The sequence below is a fragment of the Tarenaya hassleriana genome, unplaced genomic scaffold, assembly GCF_000463585.1.
Source record: "Tarenaya hassleriana unplaced genomic scaffold, ASM46358v1 Cleome20, whole genome shotgun sequence".
Lineage (NCBI taxonomy): Eukaryota > Viridiplantae > Streptophyta > Magnoliopsida > Brassicales > Cleomaceae > Tarenaya > Tarenaya hassleriana.
Window position 1 is genome coordinate 1,776,478 of NW_010965373.1, and position 20,572 is coordinate 1,797,049.

At 38.5% G+C, this 20,572-nt stretch overlaps 4 protein-coding genes across 4 annotated transcripts; all 4 read left to right on the forward strand.

The window, feature by feature from the left end:
• Positions 1 to 2,702: 2,702 nt before the first annotated feature.
• On the forward strand, positions 2,703 to 6,395 carry LOC104813786 (receptor protein kinase CLAVATA1). Its single transcript, XM_010541544.2, has 3 exons — positions 2,703 to 5,074; positions 5,418 to 5,773; positions 5,906 to 6,395. The coding sequence occupies exons 1-3, from the start codon at positions 2,811 to 2,813 to the stop codon at positions 6,256 to 6,258; spliced, it is 2,973 nt and encodes a 990-aa protein (XP_010539846.1). The 5' UTR covers positions 2,703 to 2,810; the 3' UTR covers positions 6,259 to 6,395.
• Positions 6,396 to 6,875: 480 nt separating this feature from the next.
• LOC104814030 (monocopper oxidase-like protein SKS1) lies at positions 6,876 to 9,719 on the forward strand. Its single transcript, XM_010541875.1, has 8 exons — positions 6,876 to 7,015; positions 7,111 to 7,220; positions 7,320 to 7,590; positions 7,727 to 7,829; positions 7,937 to 8,291; positions 8,424 to 8,789; positions 9,323 to 9,401; positions 9,504 to 9,719. The coding sequence occupies exons 1-8, from the start codon at positions 6,884 to 6,886 to the stop codon at positions 9,717 to 9,719; spliced, it is 1,632 nt and encodes a 543-aa protein (XP_010540177.1). The 5' UTR covers positions 6,876 to 6,883.
• A 1,404-nt stretch (positions 9,720 to 11,123) lies between these two features.
• LOC104813787 (tubulin beta-1 chain) lies at positions 11,124 to 14,364 on the forward strand. Its single transcript, XM_010541545.2, has 3 exons — positions 11,124 to 11,623; positions 13,123 to 13,392; positions 13,480 to 14,364. Exons 1-3 carry the CDS (start codon positions 11,227 to 11,229, stop codon positions 14,160 to 14,162), a joined length of 1,350 nt encoding a protein of 449 aa, XP_010539847.1. The 5' UTR covers positions 11,124 to 11,226; the 3' UTR covers positions 14,163 to 14,364.
• Positions 14,365 to 15,166: 802 nt separating this feature from the next.
• On the forward strand, positions 15,167 to 18,380 carry LOC104813788 (putative ER lumen protein-retaining receptor C28H8.4). The gene is made up of 7 exons (XM_019202534.1): positions 15,167 to 15,483; positions 15,904 to 16,028; positions 16,269 to 16,468; positions 17,085 to 17,225; positions 17,448 to 17,528; positions 17,750 to 17,874; positions 18,082 to 18,380. The coding sequence occupies exons 1-7, from the start codon at positions 15,392 to 15,394 to the stop codon at positions 18,128 to 18,130; spliced, it is 813 nt and encodes a 270-aa protein (XP_019058079.1). The 5' UTR covers positions 15,167 to 15,391; the 3' UTR covers positions 18,131 to 18,380.
• Positions 18,381 to 20,572: the final 2,192 nt, after the last annotated feature.

Below are 20,572 nucleotides of genomic sequence, written 5' to 3' on the forward strand. Positions count from 1 at the left end.
TCATCTCTCCCTATATATATATATATATATATATCCTATGTATTTAACTCTTTTAATATAAGATGCGCTTTTTAGTATTCCTGTTGGCACAAGCAAGTGATAATTATATATACATACATAATGTATATCTCTATTTCTAAAACACAATGTGTGGAAGACTTCAAATTAACACCTAAAGTATTAACAAAATCCAGATTCTAAGATTATCAATTATAAAAATATATATTTCCAATAGTTTAGTTATACATACATATCTGTAATTTTAATTTGCTCTAAACACAATCGGCGATAAAATCGCAAGCTTGGTAAATTTAGATGACAATAACAAAATCATAATAAAAAGAAAATTAAAGAAAACCCATCATTTTGACGCATTTCGTCAAAGAACGTGCGACGCAATATTTCATTTATTTAAATATTTTTTTGTCAAATTACGAATTAGAGGAAATCAAAATCTCTGGGAATGTGTCAACCCACCAATCACAGTGCGACACATCATTTTTGTCTCCCCAGTCAATATAGTATGATTCCAAATAGAATCATCCGTATAGATAAATATAATATCTTAATTATGTATAGTTAATATCCGTATAACAATGTTTTAGAGAGTTGAGTTCCGTTGAATGAAACATATTTAATCTTCGAAATACAAAAAAGGCATGATAATTGCACTAATTGCGTAATTAAGGGGGAGACTTGTGAGCTTAATACTTGCATTTCGAAACAAAGATAGGTGAAAATCAATATTTTATTTTTTTTGTTTCCCGAAACAAAATAATATTATTGGCAAATTTTCTCGTATACTAATTTTGATCAAACGAATATTGTATGCTTGGTTGCTAACAAAAAAAAACATGACGAACCCAGAAAAAAAAAAGGAAGAAAATGAGTGTTGCATGCTATACAAATGGGCCCATGATACTTAAGTGCTCGCTAAGGCTCATTATATAGGCCGGTCGAGTCAGCCCATTTTCAGGCCCATTACTTTGGTCGAACCTACAACGAGCTTCTATTCTAGTCTATATTATATATATTATATATATATATATATATATATATATTGGTGCGCAAAGTATTATTCGGCAATTTGTTAAATGAGCAAAGTATGAATTATATCAGAATATCTCCGTTATTAAAGTCAACTAAAAAAGAATGCGAGAATATTTCGGTTTACATGCTTTACAACACATGGATTTTAGTAAAATATTGATTTTAGTAACTAAAATCCAAATACCAGGAAATTAAATTATTTAAGATGTAATAACGTATTTTAGTTCTGTATAGTAAATAATTTAATGTTGGTTATGGAGTGGTCGTATAAAATATTGGATATTATTAGAGATTTAAACCAATGGTCTAATGTTCATTTAACCTTGAATCGATTTTCTAGATATATTAAGTATTATTTTAAGTTTCAATATTGAATTTTTATATTAAGATTTTTTGGAAGAATATAGGAAATGTGGATTTGATTCTGATAACGAATTTGACCCGATTAGAAGCATCCGAAGTGCACTTACTATATTTCACATAAACAAAACTAGGGTAAGATATTTATGATATTGATTTGGTTATTTTGGGGGTAAAATTTCTTATTTTTAAAACATTATAGTTATTTAATTTTTACATTAGCTTTTGTTTTGAATTTAAAATTTATTAAAAATATTTAGAAATAGTCGTTTCATTTTCAAAACTTTATTATCTTTAATTTATATTCAACTAATTTTATTTTAAAAAATTTATCTAATCTTTAAATCGAGTTTCTTTTAAATATAAATATATATTATTTAATTTAATAAGGTCCGATAGAATAATTTTTAGAAAATTAAACAAGGGAATGATTCCTTATTTTTCAAATAATTAATTTAAAAATTATTTGGGATAATCCATAAGATGTGCCTTCGGAATCGACATTATTTTTTTCAAAGATTATACATACTTTTGATAATATTCTCTCATCCATAAAAATGGACCAACAGTCGAGATTCCTCTCTATAAATATAGAACTATTTTACCAATGACTTAGAAAATATAAAGGCCCTTTTTCAATGAAGAGAATACAAACTTTATTCCCCATTCATCGATTTGGGCATCGCAGAACAAATTCTCATATTTACCAATTGATTTTCGAGTTTTTTTTTTGTTTCAAACAAATAAAATACAGTAGATACTCACATTCATACGTGGACAAATAGTATTGGCTAATGAAATTCATAGTGAAAACTTTAACGATTAAAAGTAAAGATACGACAATTAACGCATTATTAATACATAAAATAAAAATTCTTATATTATATTATTAGATTGCATGTTTTGATGTTATGTTATATTATTCGAGAATGAGAAGAAAAACAATTGAAAAATGAAGTGCAAAAACACACAACACAAGGGTTGACTTGAAGCTGAGGCTGGAGAGGGAGGGAGGGGGCAAATTTGTCTCTTTAGGGAAAGGCCAGAGATAGACTTTGTAATGGGCCCATATGACCCACATTTCATGGGCCCACTTAAGAAGCCCATTAACTTTTCCTCCGTGGCACAATTCCAATGAAATGCAATATTTTGTAGTATAAAGATTTTATTTTAATATTTTTTGTTATAGTGGATGATTGTTTTAAAATAATGTGCTCATATTAGATTATGTTTATAAAATAACGCATTATTCTATTATCTAAGTGTATTCGCAAACAGTACCATAACGATTCTCTTCTTCGTCGTCTTCATAATATGCCGTTCATGAAACCAACGCTAAGTCGATACTCTCTGTCTCTGTTTTCTTCTCCGACGTAGCGAAAAAAAAAAAAGAAAAAAAGATGAGAGGTTTCGATCATCGTCGTCGTCTTCATCCTCTGCTGCTGCTGCAACTGTACGTCGTTTCGATTTTCGCGCTTTTTCTCACACCATGCTTCGCTTACACTGACATGGACGTACTCCTCAAGCTCAAATCCTCCATGATCGGACCCAACGGCTCCGGCCTCCACGACTGGGAATTCTCCTCTTCTCCGGCGGCTCACTGCTCCTTCTCCGGCGTCTCCTGCGACGTCGATGGTCGCGTTGTCTCTCTCAACGTCTCCTTCACTCCTCTCTTCGGCACGATTCCACCTGATATCGGGATGTTGAACCGTTTGGTGAATCTGACCTTGGCTGCGAACAATTTCACCGGTAGATTGCCTTTGGAGATGAGGAATCTCACCGCTCTGAAGTTCCTCAACGTGTCGAACAACGGCAATCTCACCGGGAACTTTCCCGGCGAGATTCTCACGGGGATGACGGAGCTTGAAGTACTCGATGCGTATAATAACGGCTTCTCCGGGAAGCTCCCGCCGGAGGTCCCGGGGCTTAAGAAGCTGAAGCATCTCTGTCTTGGCGGGAATTTCTTCGAGGGAGAGATTCCGGAGAGCTACGGGCATATCGAGAGCTTGGAGTTTCTAGGTGTCAACGCTAACGACCTCACCTGCGAAACGCCGTCGTTTTTGTCCCGGCTGAAGAATCTGAGAACCTTGGTCATCGGTTACTTCAACAAATACACGGGAGGAATTCCGCCGGAGTTCGGCGAGTTGACGAAGCTCGAGTACCTCGACATGTCGAGCTGTACCCTCACCGGCGAGATACCGGCGAGCTTGGGGAATCTGACGCGTTTGCATACTCTGTTTCTTCAGATCAACAATCTCACCGGAAAAATTCCGCCGGAGCTTTCTGGAATGGTGAGCTTGAAATCATTGGATTTATCCGCCAACCAACTAACTGGAGAGATCCCACAGAGCTTCTCCACTCTCCGGAACATCACTCTGATCAATCTGTTCACGAACAATTTTTACGGTGAAATCCCATCCTTCATAGGAGATTTCCCGAATCTCCAGGTTTTCGAGGTGTGGGAGAACAATTTCACGTTCGAGTTGCCCGCAAATCTCGGCCGGAGCGGGGAGTTGCAGAAGCTCGACGTTTCTAACAATCATCTCACCGGATTGATTCCTAGGGATTTGTGCAGGGGCGGGAAGTTGCAGATACTGATTCTCTCGAACAATTTCTTTTTCGATTTAATACCGGAGGAGCTTGGCGAATGCAAGTCTCTGACCAGAGTGCGGATCGCGAAAAACCTACTTAACGGTACGGTTCCGGCGGGATTCTTCAACTTGCCGGCGGTGACGATCATTGAACTCACGGACAATTTCTTCTCCGGCAAATTACCTGCCGGGATGTCCGGTGACCAGCTCGACCAGATCGACCTCTCGAATAATTGGTTCGCCGGCGAGATTCCTCCTTCAATTGGCAATTTCCCAAAGCTCAGGAAACTATCCATGGACAGGAACCGATTCCGCGGCGAAATCCCCCGAGAAATATTCGATTTGAAGCATCTCTCGACGATCAACATCAGCGCGAACAACATCACCGGCGAAATCCCTCCCTCCATCACACGCTGCACCTCCTTGATCTCCGTCGATATTAGCCGTAACAGTCTCGCCGGCGAAATCCCCAACGGAATCGTGAATTTGAACAACCTCGGCATCCTGAATTTGTCCAGGAATCAACTCACCGGCCACATCCCCACCGAGATCGAGAACATGACGAGCTTAACCACTCTCGATCTCTCCTTCAACCTCCTCACCGGAAAAGTCCCAGTCGATGGTCAATTCATGGTCTTCAACGACACATCCTACGCCGGAAACCCACACCTCTGCCTGCCCCACCACGTCGCGTGCCCGTCACTCGCCGGCAAAGCCGCTGGCGAGGGTGAAACGTCGTCGTTCTCAGCCTCGAGGGTCGTAATCACGATTATCTCCCTAATCACAGTCTTAATGGTGATTAGCGTAACGGTCTACAAAATCAACAAGAGAAAGCATCAAAGATCATGCGCGTGGAAGTTAACCGCGTTCCAGAGACTAGAGTTCAAAGCCGAGGACGTACTCGAGTGCCTCAAGGAAGAGAACATCATAGGCAAAGGCGGGGCTGGGATCGTATACCGCGGGTCCATGCCAAACAACGTGGACGTTGCGATCAAACGCCTCGTGGGCCCGCGCGGGACTGGCCGCAGCGACCATGGGTTCGCGGCCGAGATCAAGACGTTGGGACGAATCAGGTACAGGGGATTTTGGTTAAAAAAAATATTGTGAGACACTTATTATTATTGAAGTCCAAGATCACGTTACCAACTGATGGTCATTTCGGTATTGATTCGATTATTTTTTAAACGGATTTTTTTGGTTTTAAAAAATTTATATCCGTTCGATTTCAATCTTGGATTTGGTTCGTTTCATATTCATTTCTCATATAAAGATATTAAATTTCTTAATAAATGTTTCGTTTTTCAATTATTTTTATATATGGTTCGGATTACAATTATCATCTAATGCACTTTTTTTTTTATAATGACATGATATTTTTGCTTTTTCCAAATTTCTCTCTATATTTTTTTATACTAGGCATCGCAACATCGTGAGGCTGCTCGGGTACGTTGCGAACAAGGACACGAACTTGTTGCTTTATGAGTACATGCCCAACGGGAGCCTTGGGGAGCTATTGCATGGATCGAAAGGCGGACATCTTCAATGGGAGACGAGGTATAGAGTTGCCGTTGAAGCCGCCAAAGGGTTGTGTTATCTTCACCACGATTGTTCGCCATTGATATTGCACCGTGATGTCAAGTCCAATAACATATTGTTGGATTCCGATTTTGAGGCACATGTTTCCGATTTTGGGCTCGCTAAGTTCTTGGAAGATGGAGCTGCTTCCGAGTGTATGTCGTCCATTGCTGGATCCTACGGATACATCGCCCCAGGTATGACAATTTCTCTGTATGAAAATGAACGAACTCCAAATTTAGTTTTTCAAAAAAAAAAAATAGATATCCGGTTAAGTTAGGATTCAGAATATTTTGAAGAATTATTTGTTTACGTTGTGTATGATATAGAATATGCGTACACGTTGAAAGTGGATGAGAAGAGCGATGTGTACAGTTTCGGAGTGGTGCTATTGGAACTGATAGTAGGGAGAAAACCCGTGGGAGAGTTTGGTGATGGGGTGGACATAGTGAGGTGGGTAAGGAACACGGCCGCCGAGATACCTCAACCGTCGGATGCGGCCACGGTGATAGCGATCATCGATCCGAGGCTTTCGGGGTACCCGATAACGAGTGTGATTCACGTGTTCAAGATCGCGATGATGTGCGTAGAGGACGAGGCCACGGCTCGGCCGACCATGAGAGAGGTCGTCCATATGCTCACCAACCCTCCTCACTCTGTTACCAGCTTCATCACTTTCTGACTTGACGAAGCATGGACCATGTTTCTCCCTTTTATGCTAAATTAATTTAAGATTTGGAAGTGGTTATTATCATAGTTTTGGTCGGTCCATGTGAAATACTCGGTATTGTTATACATATTTATATTTCAGTTTGTATATTATGTATTGTTATACGGTGTTTCGATCTAGATGATCATTTCATTGAACAAAACGCATTTTTGTAAAGAAATTTTCTATTGTTCAATTATTTTTGTATTCGGTTTAAGCTTTTTGTTTTCACTTTTACAAAAATTATAGTTTTATATCAAAATCTATTAGAATACGCTTATATATATATTTTTTTTAAAAGATATCGATCATACGACGCAAAAGGAGTCGATCGTGTTTAGGTTTAAGTTTGTTAATTAGTTATATAATTAATCGTAAGATCATTTACTTGATTAATTAAAAATTATGATAATGATTACAAGTTTCCCGCCTCAATATTTCGTTCTGATCCGTTTTTCACCGAATCACGACACAATCTTTTCTGTTATCCTTCAAGTTTTATCTCTAGGGTTTCTGTGTTCTTCAGTTTCATCTGCTGCGCTTTGAGCCTTCTTCTTCTTCATCATCTAGAGAGAGAGAGAGAGAGCGTATGAACATCATGAGGATATATTACACTTTCTTCATGTGTTTATGTTTGGTTTTAAATCCATGTGAAGCTGCTTCAACCTTCATTTCGCATCAATGGGTTGTCTCTTATTCCCAACGTTCGCTTCTTGGAGCCGAAAAACAGGTTTCTTATTTTCTACATCTCTCATATGTGTATGTGTGTGTACGTTATAGAAAAAGATATCCATATTTGCCTATGGTTATATATACGGCGAACAGATCATAGTGATCAATGGCATGTTCCCCGGACCGCTTCTCAACGGGACAACAAACGACGTTTTCAACATCAACGTTCACAACAACTTGACCGAACCCTTTCTCATCACATGGTATAACCTCATCTAAACCGAACCGAATATGATTTTAATCAAATATTCGGAGTTTTTTTTTTTGGGTTCATAACGACCCTACTTGGATTGACGTTACAGGAATGGCGTTCAAATGAGGAGAAATTCATGGCAAGACGGCGTACGAGGAACAAACTGCCCGATACCTCCCGGAAAGAATTGGACCTATAATTTTCAGATAAAGGATCAGATCGGAAGTTACTTTTACTTCCCTTTTCTTCTCCTGCAAAAAGCCGCCGGAGGGTTCGGTCCGATCCGTCTCAACAATCTAGATTCCGTCCCGCCGCCGTTCCCTCGCCCCGACGGCGAGTTCGACGTCTTGATCGGAGATTGGTTCAATTCTGATCATAGGGTAATGCCAACAAAAAAAATTGTATATATCAAACGTATTTTGTATTTTTTATATTAGTCGGACCATAGTTTTAGATACATTATATTCGATATAATAAGTATAGATTGAATTGGTTTTACAACTTGTTTTTTTATAGGATCTAAGGGCTTCACTTGACACAGGGATCAGTTTGCCGATGCCTGATGGTATTCTTATCAATGGGCTTGGGCCCAAAGAGGCTGTCTTTGATTTTGAACCTGGTGACTATTTTTTTTATTTTATTTTGTATATATATATATATATATATATTATTTTTTTATTTGGTTTTTTGTTTTGTTTATTTTTTTTGGGTGTGTCAATGTGACAGGTAAGACATATAGGTTGAGAATATCAAATGTGGGGTTAAAAACATCGTTAAACTTCAGGATTCAGGGACACGACATGCTTCTCGTTGAGACAGAAGGTTCATATGTTCAGAAACAGCATTATGACAGCTTGGATGTCCACGTGGGCCAATCGTATTCCGTTCTCGTCACCGCCAAGGAAAAAATCTCCAACACATCCTACTACATGATTGCCACTTCCCGGTTTACCGAATTCAACATGTCCGGTTTAGGTTTGGTTCGTTACCCGAATTCCACTCATAACCCGGTCGGACCGGTTCCTCCCGCTCCTGGGCCTTATGACTACGCCTTCTCCGTTCAACAGGCCCAATCAATAAGGTATTGAATAATATCTTTTTTTTTCCTAAATTAATTTTAGCAAAAAACGTTAATGTTAAAAATGTTTTTTCACTATTTTATACATTTTAAAAAGAAAATATTTATAAATTAAATTATATAACATATTAACAGGTTGGATTTAAACGTTGGAGCGGCGAGACAGAATGCGCAAGGCTCGTTCCATTACGCAGACATCAACGTCTCAAGAACGTTAGTCCTACGAAACGACGTCGTGCTAAATTGGGAGAAACTCCGTTACACAGTTAACGGCATCTCTTTCGTACACCCTGAAACGCCGTTAAAGCTCGCCGATCATTTCCAACTAAATGACACATTTACCCCTGATCTCTTTCGAGACTTTCCTCCCGAAACCCCCCCGAGTTTGGGCACGGCCGTAGTTGATGTCTTGTACGAAAGTTTCCTCCACATAGTGCTCGAGAACCCTCTCGAGGATTTGCAGAGTTGGCACATGGATGGACACAATTTCTTCGTCGTCGGGTAATACACGATCGATCTATCATAATTCTCCGTGTTATTTCATGAATATGTGACGATATTGACAAGGGTTTTATGCATTTGGGATTTTGTTTCGGTTCCATTCGGTTATTTTTGAAAAATCGGAAAACTATATTAATTCGATTTTTATATTGAATTCTGCTCAAATTCGTATTTTTTTCTTTTTTCGGTTATTTCTATATTTTATGTGAATTGATTTTTATTCATACAATTTTATTTTTGATTTTTTTCTCAGTTATTCCTATATCTTATCTGAATTGGTTTTTATTGACAAAAATGTTCATTTTTAAAGAAAAATTCTTCTATATTTCGTTTTTATAATTAAAATCGTAAAGTTTTTTAAAAGTTTTTTTTGTATCATGTCAAATTTCATATAGATTCTATATATTTTTTTCTAAAATGATATAGGTATTGTACAATTATATATTATTCGGTTCGAATCGGTTCAATTTTACATAACCGAACCAAATTAACGAAACATGAATGTAACGATATTTCTTTTATGTGAGCGTTAGAATGGGATTTGGAGCATGGTCGTGGAGCAATGGTGTGACATATAACCTAGTCGATGCAATTTCTCGGTCCACAGTCCAGGTAAGTCCATAGACCAAAATGGACATTAATACATTATATGCAAAAATCGAAGGTTATTAATTAAAACATATATTTATTTAAATACATATTTTTGTTGGATAGGTGTATCCATATTCATGGACCGCGATTCTTGTAGCAATGGATAACCAAGGGATGTGGAACGTGAGATCCCAAACCGTAGAGAATTGGTTTTTGGGACAAGAGCTTTACTTCAGAGTAAAAGGCGAAGGACAAGAGAATCCAAAGAATATTCCGGTCAGAGACGAATCTCCGATACCGGAAAATTTCCTCCGATGCGGCAAAGTTCCTCCTCCGTGATCGAGATCATGGATCTCCGAGATTGTACGGATTCCGACAAGTTTGGAGTCTCTAGATAGTTTCTTTAGATTGTCTGGTTTCATATTATGTTTCCTTTTTTTTTTAATTTAAATCGAAATATTTATATTTATATGTGGATGGCGATTGATTGGTATTATAAAAAAAATACGGATTAGGATTAGTTCGGTTTAGTTTTAATTATACAAAATATTTGTGATTAGTAAATAAAACAAGAAATTTCTATCAAAATTTTGGTGTTATTCAAGTGATTAATAAATTACACATATCTATATAATTAAAATTGGGATTAAATGGGGTTTACATTATATTACAAAAAGAGAACATTGGATTCAGTGTGTCACATGATTTGTCGCGGACGACCGTCGCGAGAATTATTGTTCCAATCTCATCATTTGATTCGAATTTACTTCTTGGAAAAATACTTTTTACAAAAAAAAAAGGCAATATAAAGAAATTGGGTGTTAAAAAAAATCTGAAAAAAAAATGTAGAAATTTGATTGGTGTTACAAAGTTGTAGTTAATGGGCTCGTGGTGTTGTCTTATGGCCCAGCCCAAATACATTGTACTATAAAATATATTTCACTTTCATTTAATTATTTTTATTCATTTAGAAAATATCTAAAATTGTCACATCGATTCTAATTTCCTGTCTATCTCCCGACATAGACTGCTCATATGTTGGTCTTGCGATATAATATTCAATAATACCATTTTGGTCCCTTATAATTTGATATTTTTTTAAAATAAAAATATATTCGGTAATATTTAATAATGAATGAGATTTGGATTTTTGACGAGAAAGGATATTCATACAAGCTGAATTATTGCACTCGTCGTGTAAATATGGATTGAATCTCAGATCCCTTGAACACCCATGTGCTTATAACGTGAAAAATTTTAGACACTACAGATAGATTCTTGTAATTATTTTTCATACATTATGCATACATACACACATGTCTATGTCTATATGTTATGGTCACATTTTTAATATATAGATGCATACAACAACAGCCAATATTTTTTTTTTCAAAAATTAGGGACAATCTTGAAAATCCACATCTTATAAAACTGTACTTACGTTAAAAATGTTTTTTTTTTTGTCTGCTCGGGAAATTTGATTGGTGTTTTATTACTATTATTATCAGTATTTAAATATTCCTGAAATATAAAAACCTGGAAAAACAAAATGTAAATATGAAGGAGTGTAGGGTATACTGAGTCACAGGGAATAAAAAATCAGGGAGGGAGAGAGAGACGGTTATAGGTGCTTAGCTGGCAAATCCATCTCACCTCGCTGTCAACTTGTCACGATACGTCCCGTCAAAAAAAAAAAAAAATCCCGCCTCTCTGTTTTTTTAGTTTCGTTTTTTTTTACCCTCTTCCTCTCCCATCCGTTCGTATCTCTCTCCACTGTCCTCCATTTCTCTCTCCATCTCTCTCTCTCTCGATCCAAAATCTCTCCGTCATCGTCTTTGTCGTCGCCATGAGAGAGATCCTCCACGTGCAAGGTGGTCAATGCGGCAACCAGATCGGTTCCAAGTTTTGGGAGGTCATCTGCGACGAGCACGGCATCGATCCCACCGGACGCTACAACGGTGAAACCGCCGATCTCCAACTCGAACGCATCAACGTCTACTACAATGAGGCCTCTGGCGGAAGGTACGTTCCTCGCGCCGTCCTCATGGATCTCGAGCCTGGGACCATGGACAGCATCAGATCCGGTCCCTATGGTCAGATCTTCCGCCCCGACAACTTCGTCTTCGGGCAGTCCGGCGCCGGTAATAACTGGGCGAAAGGTCATTACACCGAAGGTGCCGAACTCATCGATTCCGTTCTCGATGTGGTTCGCAAGGAGGCCGAGAACTGCGACTGCTTGCAAGGTATATACTACATATATATATATATATATATACGAATCGTGTTTCTGCGTTTGCTTAGTCTTCGGTATCGATTTGTTTCGATCTCATCGCATGTTTCGTTATAATCGATGAATCGTACGATGCTTGGATGAGAACATGATTGGTGATGTGTTTCGTGTTTTGATGTCACTAAATGTCTCGTGTTTTGATGTCACTAACTGTTTCTTATAGTTTATCGTTCCGTTTTGTTCCGCATCTATGATTTTCTCGCATGTTTCATTCGCGGTAGCCACTATGATTTTGTTTGGATGAAAACGGAAGAGTATCATTGTTTCGTTGATTGATTGGTTCAAGGGATTCTGTTTTCATGTATACCTCAGAAATGTTAATGCATCTACATGGATCTTTAGACGATCTTGAAACTTTCTTTTGTCGATTTCCATCGGTTTGACTCCTTACGATGTTTATGTTCTCCGATCCCGTTATTCCTAATTCTTCGATTCCTGTTAGTGTTACGTTTTTTTCCCTTGCCCAAAAGCCAAAAGGTATCGATTCCTGTCACTTGCTTTCGTCATCATTATGTCTTGCATCATTATGATTCATAACTGTAGAAATCATCACGAATTCAAGGTATATACATTACGTTTTGGAGTATTTTCTTCTTTTGTATGTTTTGCTTTTCGTGTTCTTCATTGATTCTGCTTCAATAACTCACTTATTCAAACCGCATTATTGCTTTTTGCAATGAGCTGTGATCACTTATTGGTAGGCCCTTGAGGTTCCTTCACATTGGGATTCGTAAGGATCTGAATTGGATTCAATTTGCAAAAAAAAAAGGATTAATTTGATATCGTCTTCTAAAAAATATCTTGATTGCGACTTTGGAACAGTATCAGAGATGCCCTGGCTTCCACAATTCGATTTTTGGGAAAAATTTTCGCCAAAAGAGTTCATTTCATTTTGGAGACATTATTAACTGCGTCGGCAGGTGTCTCGTGGCCCCACTTTTTGTTTTTTGTCGCTGTGTAATATATAATACCAAGTAGTTTGTGGATGAAGAGGGTCCATAGCACGTGATAACTACTGTAATTTTTTAATGGCACTTGAGGACTGTGACATTGATACCGTCGAGGTGAAGCGTATTATTTTTGTGAATAGATTTATTATGGAAGTTGGTCATCGCTGTTGTCTTTAAAGTAGAGTTGATTAATTCAGGTAAATACTGAAATATCTCACTGAATTATTCGATCCGGATAAAAGGGTCAACGGTCCTTCATTATATCAAAGACATTGTTTGAACATAATGAATCATAGCCATGGTGTGGGTACACTGTCTGTCGTAGAAATAATGAAGTTGAATATATATATATATATCCTGGTGATTTTCGTGGTTATTTAGCCAAGACCCATGAGTACAATTAGCTGATGAGATTACATTTTCCTTTCCCCCTCTTAGTAGACGGGGTTAAAGAAAAGCAGTGTCTTTTTCCATTTCTCTCATCTGTGTCTTGATGATTCAGGTTTTCAGGTGTGCCACTCGCTTGGAGGAGGGACGGGATCTGGAATGGGAACTCTCCTGATATCGAAGATTCGGGAGGAATACCCGGACAGGATGATGCTCACCTTCTCTGTTTTCCCATCTCCAAAGGTCTCTGACACTGTCGTCGAGCCATACAATGCCACTCTCTCTGTCCACCAGCTCGTTGAGAACGCAGATGAATGCATGGTCCTTGACAATGAAGCCCTCTACGATATCTGCTTCCGCACCCTCAAACTCAGCACTCCTAGCTGTAAGTATACAATCCCGAAAAAACCCTAAAAGCCCCTCGAGAATTTGCTCCCCCCGGTTCAATAATCTCGTCCTTTTTTCCCTGCAGTTGGAGACTTGAACCACTTGATCTCTGCAACTATGAGTGGAGTGACCTGCTCTCTGAGGTTTCCCGGACAACTGAACTCCGACCTCAGGAAACTAGCAGTGAACCTGATCCCGTTCCCTCGTCTCCATTTCTTCATGGTCGGGTTTGCTCCTCTCACATCACGTGGCTCCCAACAGTATATTTCCCTGACAGTTCCCGAGCTGACGCAGCAAATGTGGGACTCCAAGAACATGATGTGTGCAGCCGATCCACGGCATGGGCGCTACCTCACGGCCTCGGCCATGTTCAGGGGAAAGATGAGCACAAAGGAAGTGGACGAGCAGATACTCAACGTGCAGAACAAGAACTCGTCCTACTTTGTGGAGTGGATACCGAACAACGTGAAATCGAGCGTGTGTGATATACCGCCAAAGGGGATAAAGATGGCGTCGACTTTCGTGGGGAACTCGACGTCGATACAGGAGATGTTCAGGAGGGTGAGCGAGCAGTTCACGGCCATGTTCAGGAGGAAGGCGTTTCTGCATTGGTACACGGGAGAAGGGATGGACGAGATGGAGTTCACGGAAGCAGAGAGCAATATGAACGACCTTGTGGCCGAGTACCAGCAGTACCAGGACGCGACCGCTGACGAGGAAGGCGAGTACGAGGACGAAGAGGAGGATGGTTACGAGGCTGCTGCTTGATCTATCTGTTTTGTCAGAAGGGAGGAAGAAAGAAAGAAAACACACACAACTTCGGTGGGTATTATATTTTAATGTCATGTCTCTTGCTTTTTTCTTTTTTAATTGCATTTGTTTGGTTGAAGCACTTGTCTAATGTTCATGTCTTCTTTACATTTGCCCTACTTCATATACATATATAAATGTGTTTGGTTCAATGCGGTAATTTATTTATTTTTACAAATGTGTTCGTTTTTGGTAAGTATGGCTTTACTCCCTTCTCCTTGGAACCATTCTATGCATCGTTATGATATTGAAGTTCCTTGTCCACCATAATGTGAGGGTGCGACATTGTTTTAAAATCCATCAAAGGAACTTAGAGAGGGACGAACAGAAAGCGAATACCTCATGGGTTTGTCATCGTAGTCGACTCTCCATATCCTTCCTCGCCGTCTCCGAGTCGACTTCTTCTTCATAACGGAGCTCAAACACTTCACGTCAGCTTTGTCTTCTCCGACCTCCTTCTTCTTCACAGAATTCTCATCAGCATCCACTCCGATCCGAAACCACCAGTTGGTCGGATTTTTGTTCCCTCGGTGGCGAGGAGACTGGCGAGGGCTCTTTCTCCGTCGTGTTCTGGTTCCTCGCCGTCATGAGTTTGGCCCTAATCCCAAACGAGAGAACGAGAACGACGTCGTTTTCGTTTACTAAACCATCGAAGGGCAAACCGGAATTCTGAACCGGACCAAAATTGAAATCGGTAACCAGTCTTATATTTCTTATCATACTAGGAGATTCAGATTAAAAAAAAAATCACTCGTGACCTTCAAAAACTTAAAGGAGAGTTGCGTATATGTTATTATATTGATAATTGGTTATCCTTTACGAATATTGTTTATCAATAATCTAAATTTTGGTTTCTAAACTAAACCGGTTTTTTCACACCAAAAGATCCTCTTACTTCCACGTGTCCTCTTTAGACAATGTTAAACTTCCATTTTTTTGAACTTTTTCAATGAGTGATAACCATTAACCAATGATGATGATTGGTTAAAAGCTAAATAACATGGTGTTTAAAGACATGATCCGTACCATTTCTCACTCGAGAAGCGAGGGAAATTGGCAAAGAAATCGCAATTCACACGCAAGGCAGACAGATCTGGCTGTTTATCATCGTACCCAATTCGATCGAACATCGAAAAGTTCCCAACTTTTGCTCTGAAAGTCGAAGAACGAGGGAAGACATCACGACGATGAAGGCGGCGAAGAGGCCGATCCACACGGTGGCTACATGGGTTCGACGGCAACCGCCGAAGGGGAAGACGTTGTGGATGGCGATTGATTGGTATTATAAAAAAAATACGGATTAGGATTAGTTCGGTTTAGTTTTAATTATACAAAATATTTGTGATTAGTAAATAAAACAAGAAATTTCTATCAAAATTTTGGTGTTATTCAAGTGATTAATAAATTACACATATCTATATAATTAAAATTGGGATTAAATGGGGTTTACATTATATTACAAAAAGAGAACATTGGATTCAGTGTGTCACATGATTTGTCGCGGACGACCGTCGCGAGAATTATTGTTCCAATCTCATCATTTGATTCGAATTTACTTCTTGGAAAAATACTTTTTACAAAAAAAAAAGGCAATATAAAGAAATTGGGTGTTAAAAAAAATCTGAAAAAAAAATGTAGAAATTTGATTGGTGTTACAAAGTTGTAGTTAATGGGCTCGTGGTGTTGTCTTATGGCCCAGCCCAAATATTTTCCTCAGGATGATTGTTCACGACCACGACAACCTCTTCGTCGCCGCCGAGGCTGTTCATGCCCTCGGTATCTCCGTCCTCATCTACAAGATCATGAAGGAGAAGACCTGCGCTGGTGAGTTTTCTTTTTCTGTTGGAAATTTTGAATTTCTGGGTTTGCGTTTAGGGCAGTGGAATTTCGACTAGATTGGTTCGGATCCGCTGAGATATCGATAATTCGGATTAGGGTTTGTGTTATGATGCCTTTACCTTATGACCAGTTTATCACATTTCCTGAAATGTGAAATTTTGATTGTTACTACTGAATTGGGAATTATCTGGAATTGGTTTTGAAACTGTGGTCGATGCTTGGCAGGACTGTCACTGAAATCACAGGAGCTTACGGCTCTGTTTCTTGCCGTGAGGCTCTATTGCAGTTTTGTCATGGAATTCGATATTCATACATTGCTCGATTCTGCAACTTTGGTGACTACCCTTTGGGTCATCTATATGATCCGGTTTAAGCTTAGACCCAGTTACATGGAGGACAAGGACAATTTCGCTATCTACTATGTCGTAAGTTGTTGTTTTTCTGATCTCGATTTCACTTTGTTTTCCCCTCGGTCCTAGTCCTTCGTCCCGGTTAAGTTTCTCTTTGATGCCTTGCGCCAATGATGAGATTGAAAAGGGTTATTTAGCAAATGTAATATAATGCAGGGTATGATATTAGAGTTACTAAAACAATACTTTTTTCTGAATACAAAATCCTTTTGAATCTTCCTTCGCTAATATAGCAATTAATTACCTCGTGATTCCTCACACATGAGATAAGTTTCGATAGTATTCTCGGTTAATTTCTTCCCGAGCTCTGGTATTGCCCTGGGTTATTTGGTCACTTGTGTTGAATGGTGACATCACTTAGCTTTAAGGGTTGTATTCTTGATGGATCAAATGGGTTTTTCTAGTTACTCTTTTCTTTTCTTCGTTGTCTCATCTTGATTCTAGTGAAAACTAGTGAACCAATTTGTCCAAAAATCTTGCTCTAATGTAATGTTTTATACCAAACAGTTTACCATGAAAGGCAAAAACCAAAGTTTAGGTACTTGTGTTAACATCAAAGAGATAATGATAGATGTTGCATGATCTTTCCCCAATTTCAGTAATAGTTGCTTATCGCCTTTCTTTGATGCAGGTTATCCCTTGCGCCATTCTATCTGTGCTTATTCACCCGACAACACATCACCACATAATCAACAGGATTGCTTGGGCTTTCTGTGTTTACCTCGAGGCCGTTTCAGTTCTTCCTCAACTCAGAGTCATGCAAAACACAAAGGTATTCAATTTCAATGCTTCGAAAGCCTGGAGTTTTTAACAGTTTCCCATCAAATTGATTGAATCGATTGCAATATGCATGTTTTTTAACAGTTTAACCAACAAATGTTCTATGGCCAAACAATCAATTATATTTTGTCCAATGATTCTTCATGATCTAGATAATGATTTGATCGACTTTCTATGGCGTTCTGACACTTTGGCTGTGCATTCTCTTCCTCAGATCGTGGAGCCATTCACCGCACAATATGTGTTTGCTTTGGGGATAGCTAGGTTCTTGAGCTGTGCACACTGGGTTCTTCAGGTTTTTTTCTCCTCTCTTTACAGTTCTTGAATTTTGATTCGGTTGATAGTTAATACCAAACCCATTTCACTTGGAAGAGTTTACACTTTAGCTTCGACTTTCTCCTCCCCGATCTTGGTGCAGTGGTGCTGTCTTTTTCAGACAGCATGCAGCTTCCGTGTATCCTTGCTCTGCCCTCCTCTTCGTACCGTTTCTGAGAACAATGTGGTAAAATGTTGTAGGTGTTGGACACACGAGGGCAGTTACTGACTGCGTTAGGGTACGGGTTATGGCCGATAATGGTCCTCATCTCGGAAATCGTCCAGACATTCATTCTTGCCGACTTCTGCTACTACTACGTCAAGAGGTATATGCGCTCTCATGGTCTCCACCTTTCTCATCTCAAAACTTAAGCCCCGCGTCTCGTTTCATCCTCACATTGAATCGTAATTTGGGTTTGATAATATCATGTGAAGGGTTGAATCACGTGAATGCATCAAAGAAGAACCCTTCAACCATATCATGATTTTCCCGGATCGAAATCTGACTAAAGCCCGAGTTTTATGTTGAGCAGTTTGATGGGAGGGCAGCTCGTTCTTCGTCTCCCCTCGGGCGTGGTGTAAATCCCGGGATACCGGCTGAACTTGTCGCCGGAAAAGTCGCCGGAGATGAAGGAGAATATGGTTGCACTCGTTAGAGGAGTGTAAAGAAAAGGAGTCGATTAGAGGTTACTAAGGTAATATTTAAATTTAGCTACTGCTTATTATAAATAAGCAAAAAAGAAATTAAATTAGTGCCAATATCCTTAGGCGAGGCCTCCCACGTGGGACGAAAATCTTCATTCTCATCCACATTTTTTTTTTTTGTATTTTTACAAAGAAGTATGTGTGTGTGTGTATGTATATGCTTGTATACGTACGTACATACATATGAAAATGAGTTTATTTTTTTGGCTGATAGCTGATTTCCATTGACGTCGACGTGGAGCGTTTCACACATTCATGAATATTCCAACGGGACCGTAGTGATATTTTACGTAAACGAATTGTTGCAAGTTGGGTTTTCTATGGCTGAAGTTGAAAATGTGAAATTGATAAAAATATTTTATAATTTTTTTTAAAAAAAACCCGTTTGGATTTGTACTCATCTATGTTTCGTTTCGGTCGAGGTCTATAATTGTGTGTAAATCCCACATAACCTATGGTACGAATTTTAATATTATCGAGTATCAACTTGAAAGACTATACGTGATTTTTTTTTTTGCCACCAATTTGATCTTATTAGACCCTAAGAAATAGTTCGCATAATATACAAATTAATTGTAAAATAAAAAAGTAATCAGTTGTTGGGCAATCAAATATGCTATAAGATGCCCTTCGGGGCAGGTCAGTCGGTTGGGAGCATTGGGGTAATTCCATGAGGTCGGGTCTTCGAATCTTATCGCATCCCTTTCTCTGATCTGTTCGCCTGTCAGCCTATCATAATGGACTGATTTACTTCCTATGCGTGTGTTGCAGGCTCGTACGCGTGGGCTTGGAGTTTGACCTGCAGACGCCTAAGCCCAACTACGGTCCGAGCGTTAGGCGTGCCTGGTGGCCAGGTTCGGTAGGGGACTGTTAGACGTGGGTGGTGGTCAGTTCGTCTCCGTTTGTAAGGGTAGATAGTCACGAGAGTTTTCTAATCTATAAAAAAAAAAATATGCTATAAGATACAAATATGAAAATATAAAATATAAAATAAGATATAAAGAAACAAAAAACAAGACAGTTGTCAATTAGCTGTGAAAAACACTTCATCACAGCTGTTCTATAGTTTCGTGATTTTGGACAGAGAAAGTGCTGTTTTTCCCAAGTAAAATGACTCTCTTTTTTCCCTAAAAATATAATTTATAAAATCCCTAAAATTTTCTTAATATTTACTAGCAAATTAGTTGTCATTATCTATATCAAACTTGACCTATGTGGGCCACTAGTTTTCTTTTTAGTTTCTTCTAGATATATTTTTCAGATATGATTTTTTTTTGAAAAATGTGAATCAAAGTTTAAACCCAACATATATCAAGAGCTTGTTCAAACAAAATTTATTTTTTTATGGAAAAATTTATTTATTTTTACAAGGTTGGCTATGAATTTTTCTTAAAAAAAAGGATCCGTATGTATGTTGATTTACCATAAATTTATGAAAACATATAAATGTATTAAGTTGTCATGAAAAATATGATATATATATATATATATATATATATATATATATATATTATGAACCCATTTTCGATGTTCCTAGAATATATAAACAGTTTCACTAATATAGATGTGGGTTATCCATATAATAGTCTGAAAAAGTAAACTCACACGATATTGCTTTCAAAAATTTCCCAACTGATTCTATTCATTTGTAAAGAACATGAATTACAACTCTTTTTTGTTCGAGCCTAATCCATCCCAAGAACCACAACTCCCCCTGAGTTTGTCTCCCCTTACAACATGAATTCTATCAGCCCATACACTATGTGTGTCTCGCACACCCCGTGTAACCCTAGACTCGTCTAGGCCCTTTGAGCGGTTCGCCTGTTTTTGAAGGCTCCCCCTCAGATGCACTTCACTCTCTCTCAAGTATCACTCACCCGTGTTTCCCACACCTATGATTCTCCAGCTCTTTGCTCTTTTCTCTCTTTTTCTGTTCTGCTGGGATTCCTTTCTGTATCTCCCACGTCTTGTATTTATGCATAGCTCCTCTTCTTGTTTCCAATATTTTGCTCAATATCTTCTTTTCCTTTTTCTTGGACTTTATTCCTTTTGCTTGATCTTTCCATTTTTCTTCAATGGCATGTTTCTTTTTCTCTTGCAAGTCATTCCCTTACTGGTTGTTCCTTCCATTTCTTCACATTGACCTGTTTCCTTTTTGCTTGAGATCTTCTAGATATTGAATCTTCGCTTGATGCTCTTTCATTGCATTAACATTCTCCCCCTTTTTGACTTTATGCTTATTACACACTTATGCTTGAATACACATTCATCCACTTGGCTCCTTGATATCATCCTCAACGATTTCAACCATGCATATTC

Excerpts from the sequence above, each read along its gene's own strand:
- LOC104813787 (XM_010541545.2), top strand. The coding sequence starts at position 11,227 with ATGAGAGAGATCCTCCACGTGCAAGGTGGTCAATGCGGCAACCAGATC. Across the intron at positions 11,624-13,122 it reads GAACTGCGACTGCTTGCAAG|GTTTTCAGGTGTGCCACTCG; the intron begins GTATATACTACA and ends TTGATGATTCAG. Across the intron at positions 13,393-13,479 it reads CAAACTCAGCACTCCTAGCT|TTGGAGACTTGAACCACTTG; the intron begins GTAAGTATACAA and ends TTTTCCCTGCAG.
- LOC104813786 (XM_010541544.2), top strand. The coding sequence starts at position 2,811 with ATGAGAGGTTTCGATCATCGTCGTCGTCTTCATCCTCTGCTGCTGCTG. Across the intron at positions 5,075-5,417 it reads AAGACGTTGGGACGAATCAG|GCATCGCAACATCGTGAGGC; the intron begins GTACAGGGGATT and ends TTTTTATACTAG. Across the intron at positions 5,774-5,905 it reads CTACGGATACATCGCCCCAG|AATATGCGTACACGTTGAAA; the intron begins GTATGACAATTT and ends TGTATGATATAG.
- LOC104814030 (XM_010541875.1), top strand. The coding sequence starts at position 6,884 with ATGAGGATATATTACACTTTCTTCATGTGTTTATGTTTGGTTTTAAAT. Across the intron at positions 7,016-7,110 it reads TTCTTGGAGCCGAAAAACAG|ATCATAGTGATCAATGGCAT; the intron begins GTTTCTTATTTT and ends TACGGCGAACAG. Across the intron at positions 7,591-7,726 it reads GGTTCAATTCTGATCATAGG|GATCTAAGGGCTTCACTTGA; the intron begins GTAATGCCAACA and ends GTTTTTTTATAG.
- LOC104813788 (XM_019202534.1), top strand. The coding sequence starts at position 15,392 with ATGAAGGCGGCGAAGAGGCCGATCCACACGGTGGCTACATGGGTTCGA. Across the intron at positions 16,469-17,084 it reads ATTTCGCTATCTACTATGTC|GTTATCCCTTGCGCCATTCT; the intron begins GTAAGTTGTTGT and ends TCTTTGATGCAG. Across the intron at positions 17,226-17,447 it reads GAGTCATGCAAAACACAAAG|ATCGTGGAGCCATTCACCGC; the intron begins GTATTCAATTTC and ends TCTCTTCCTCAG.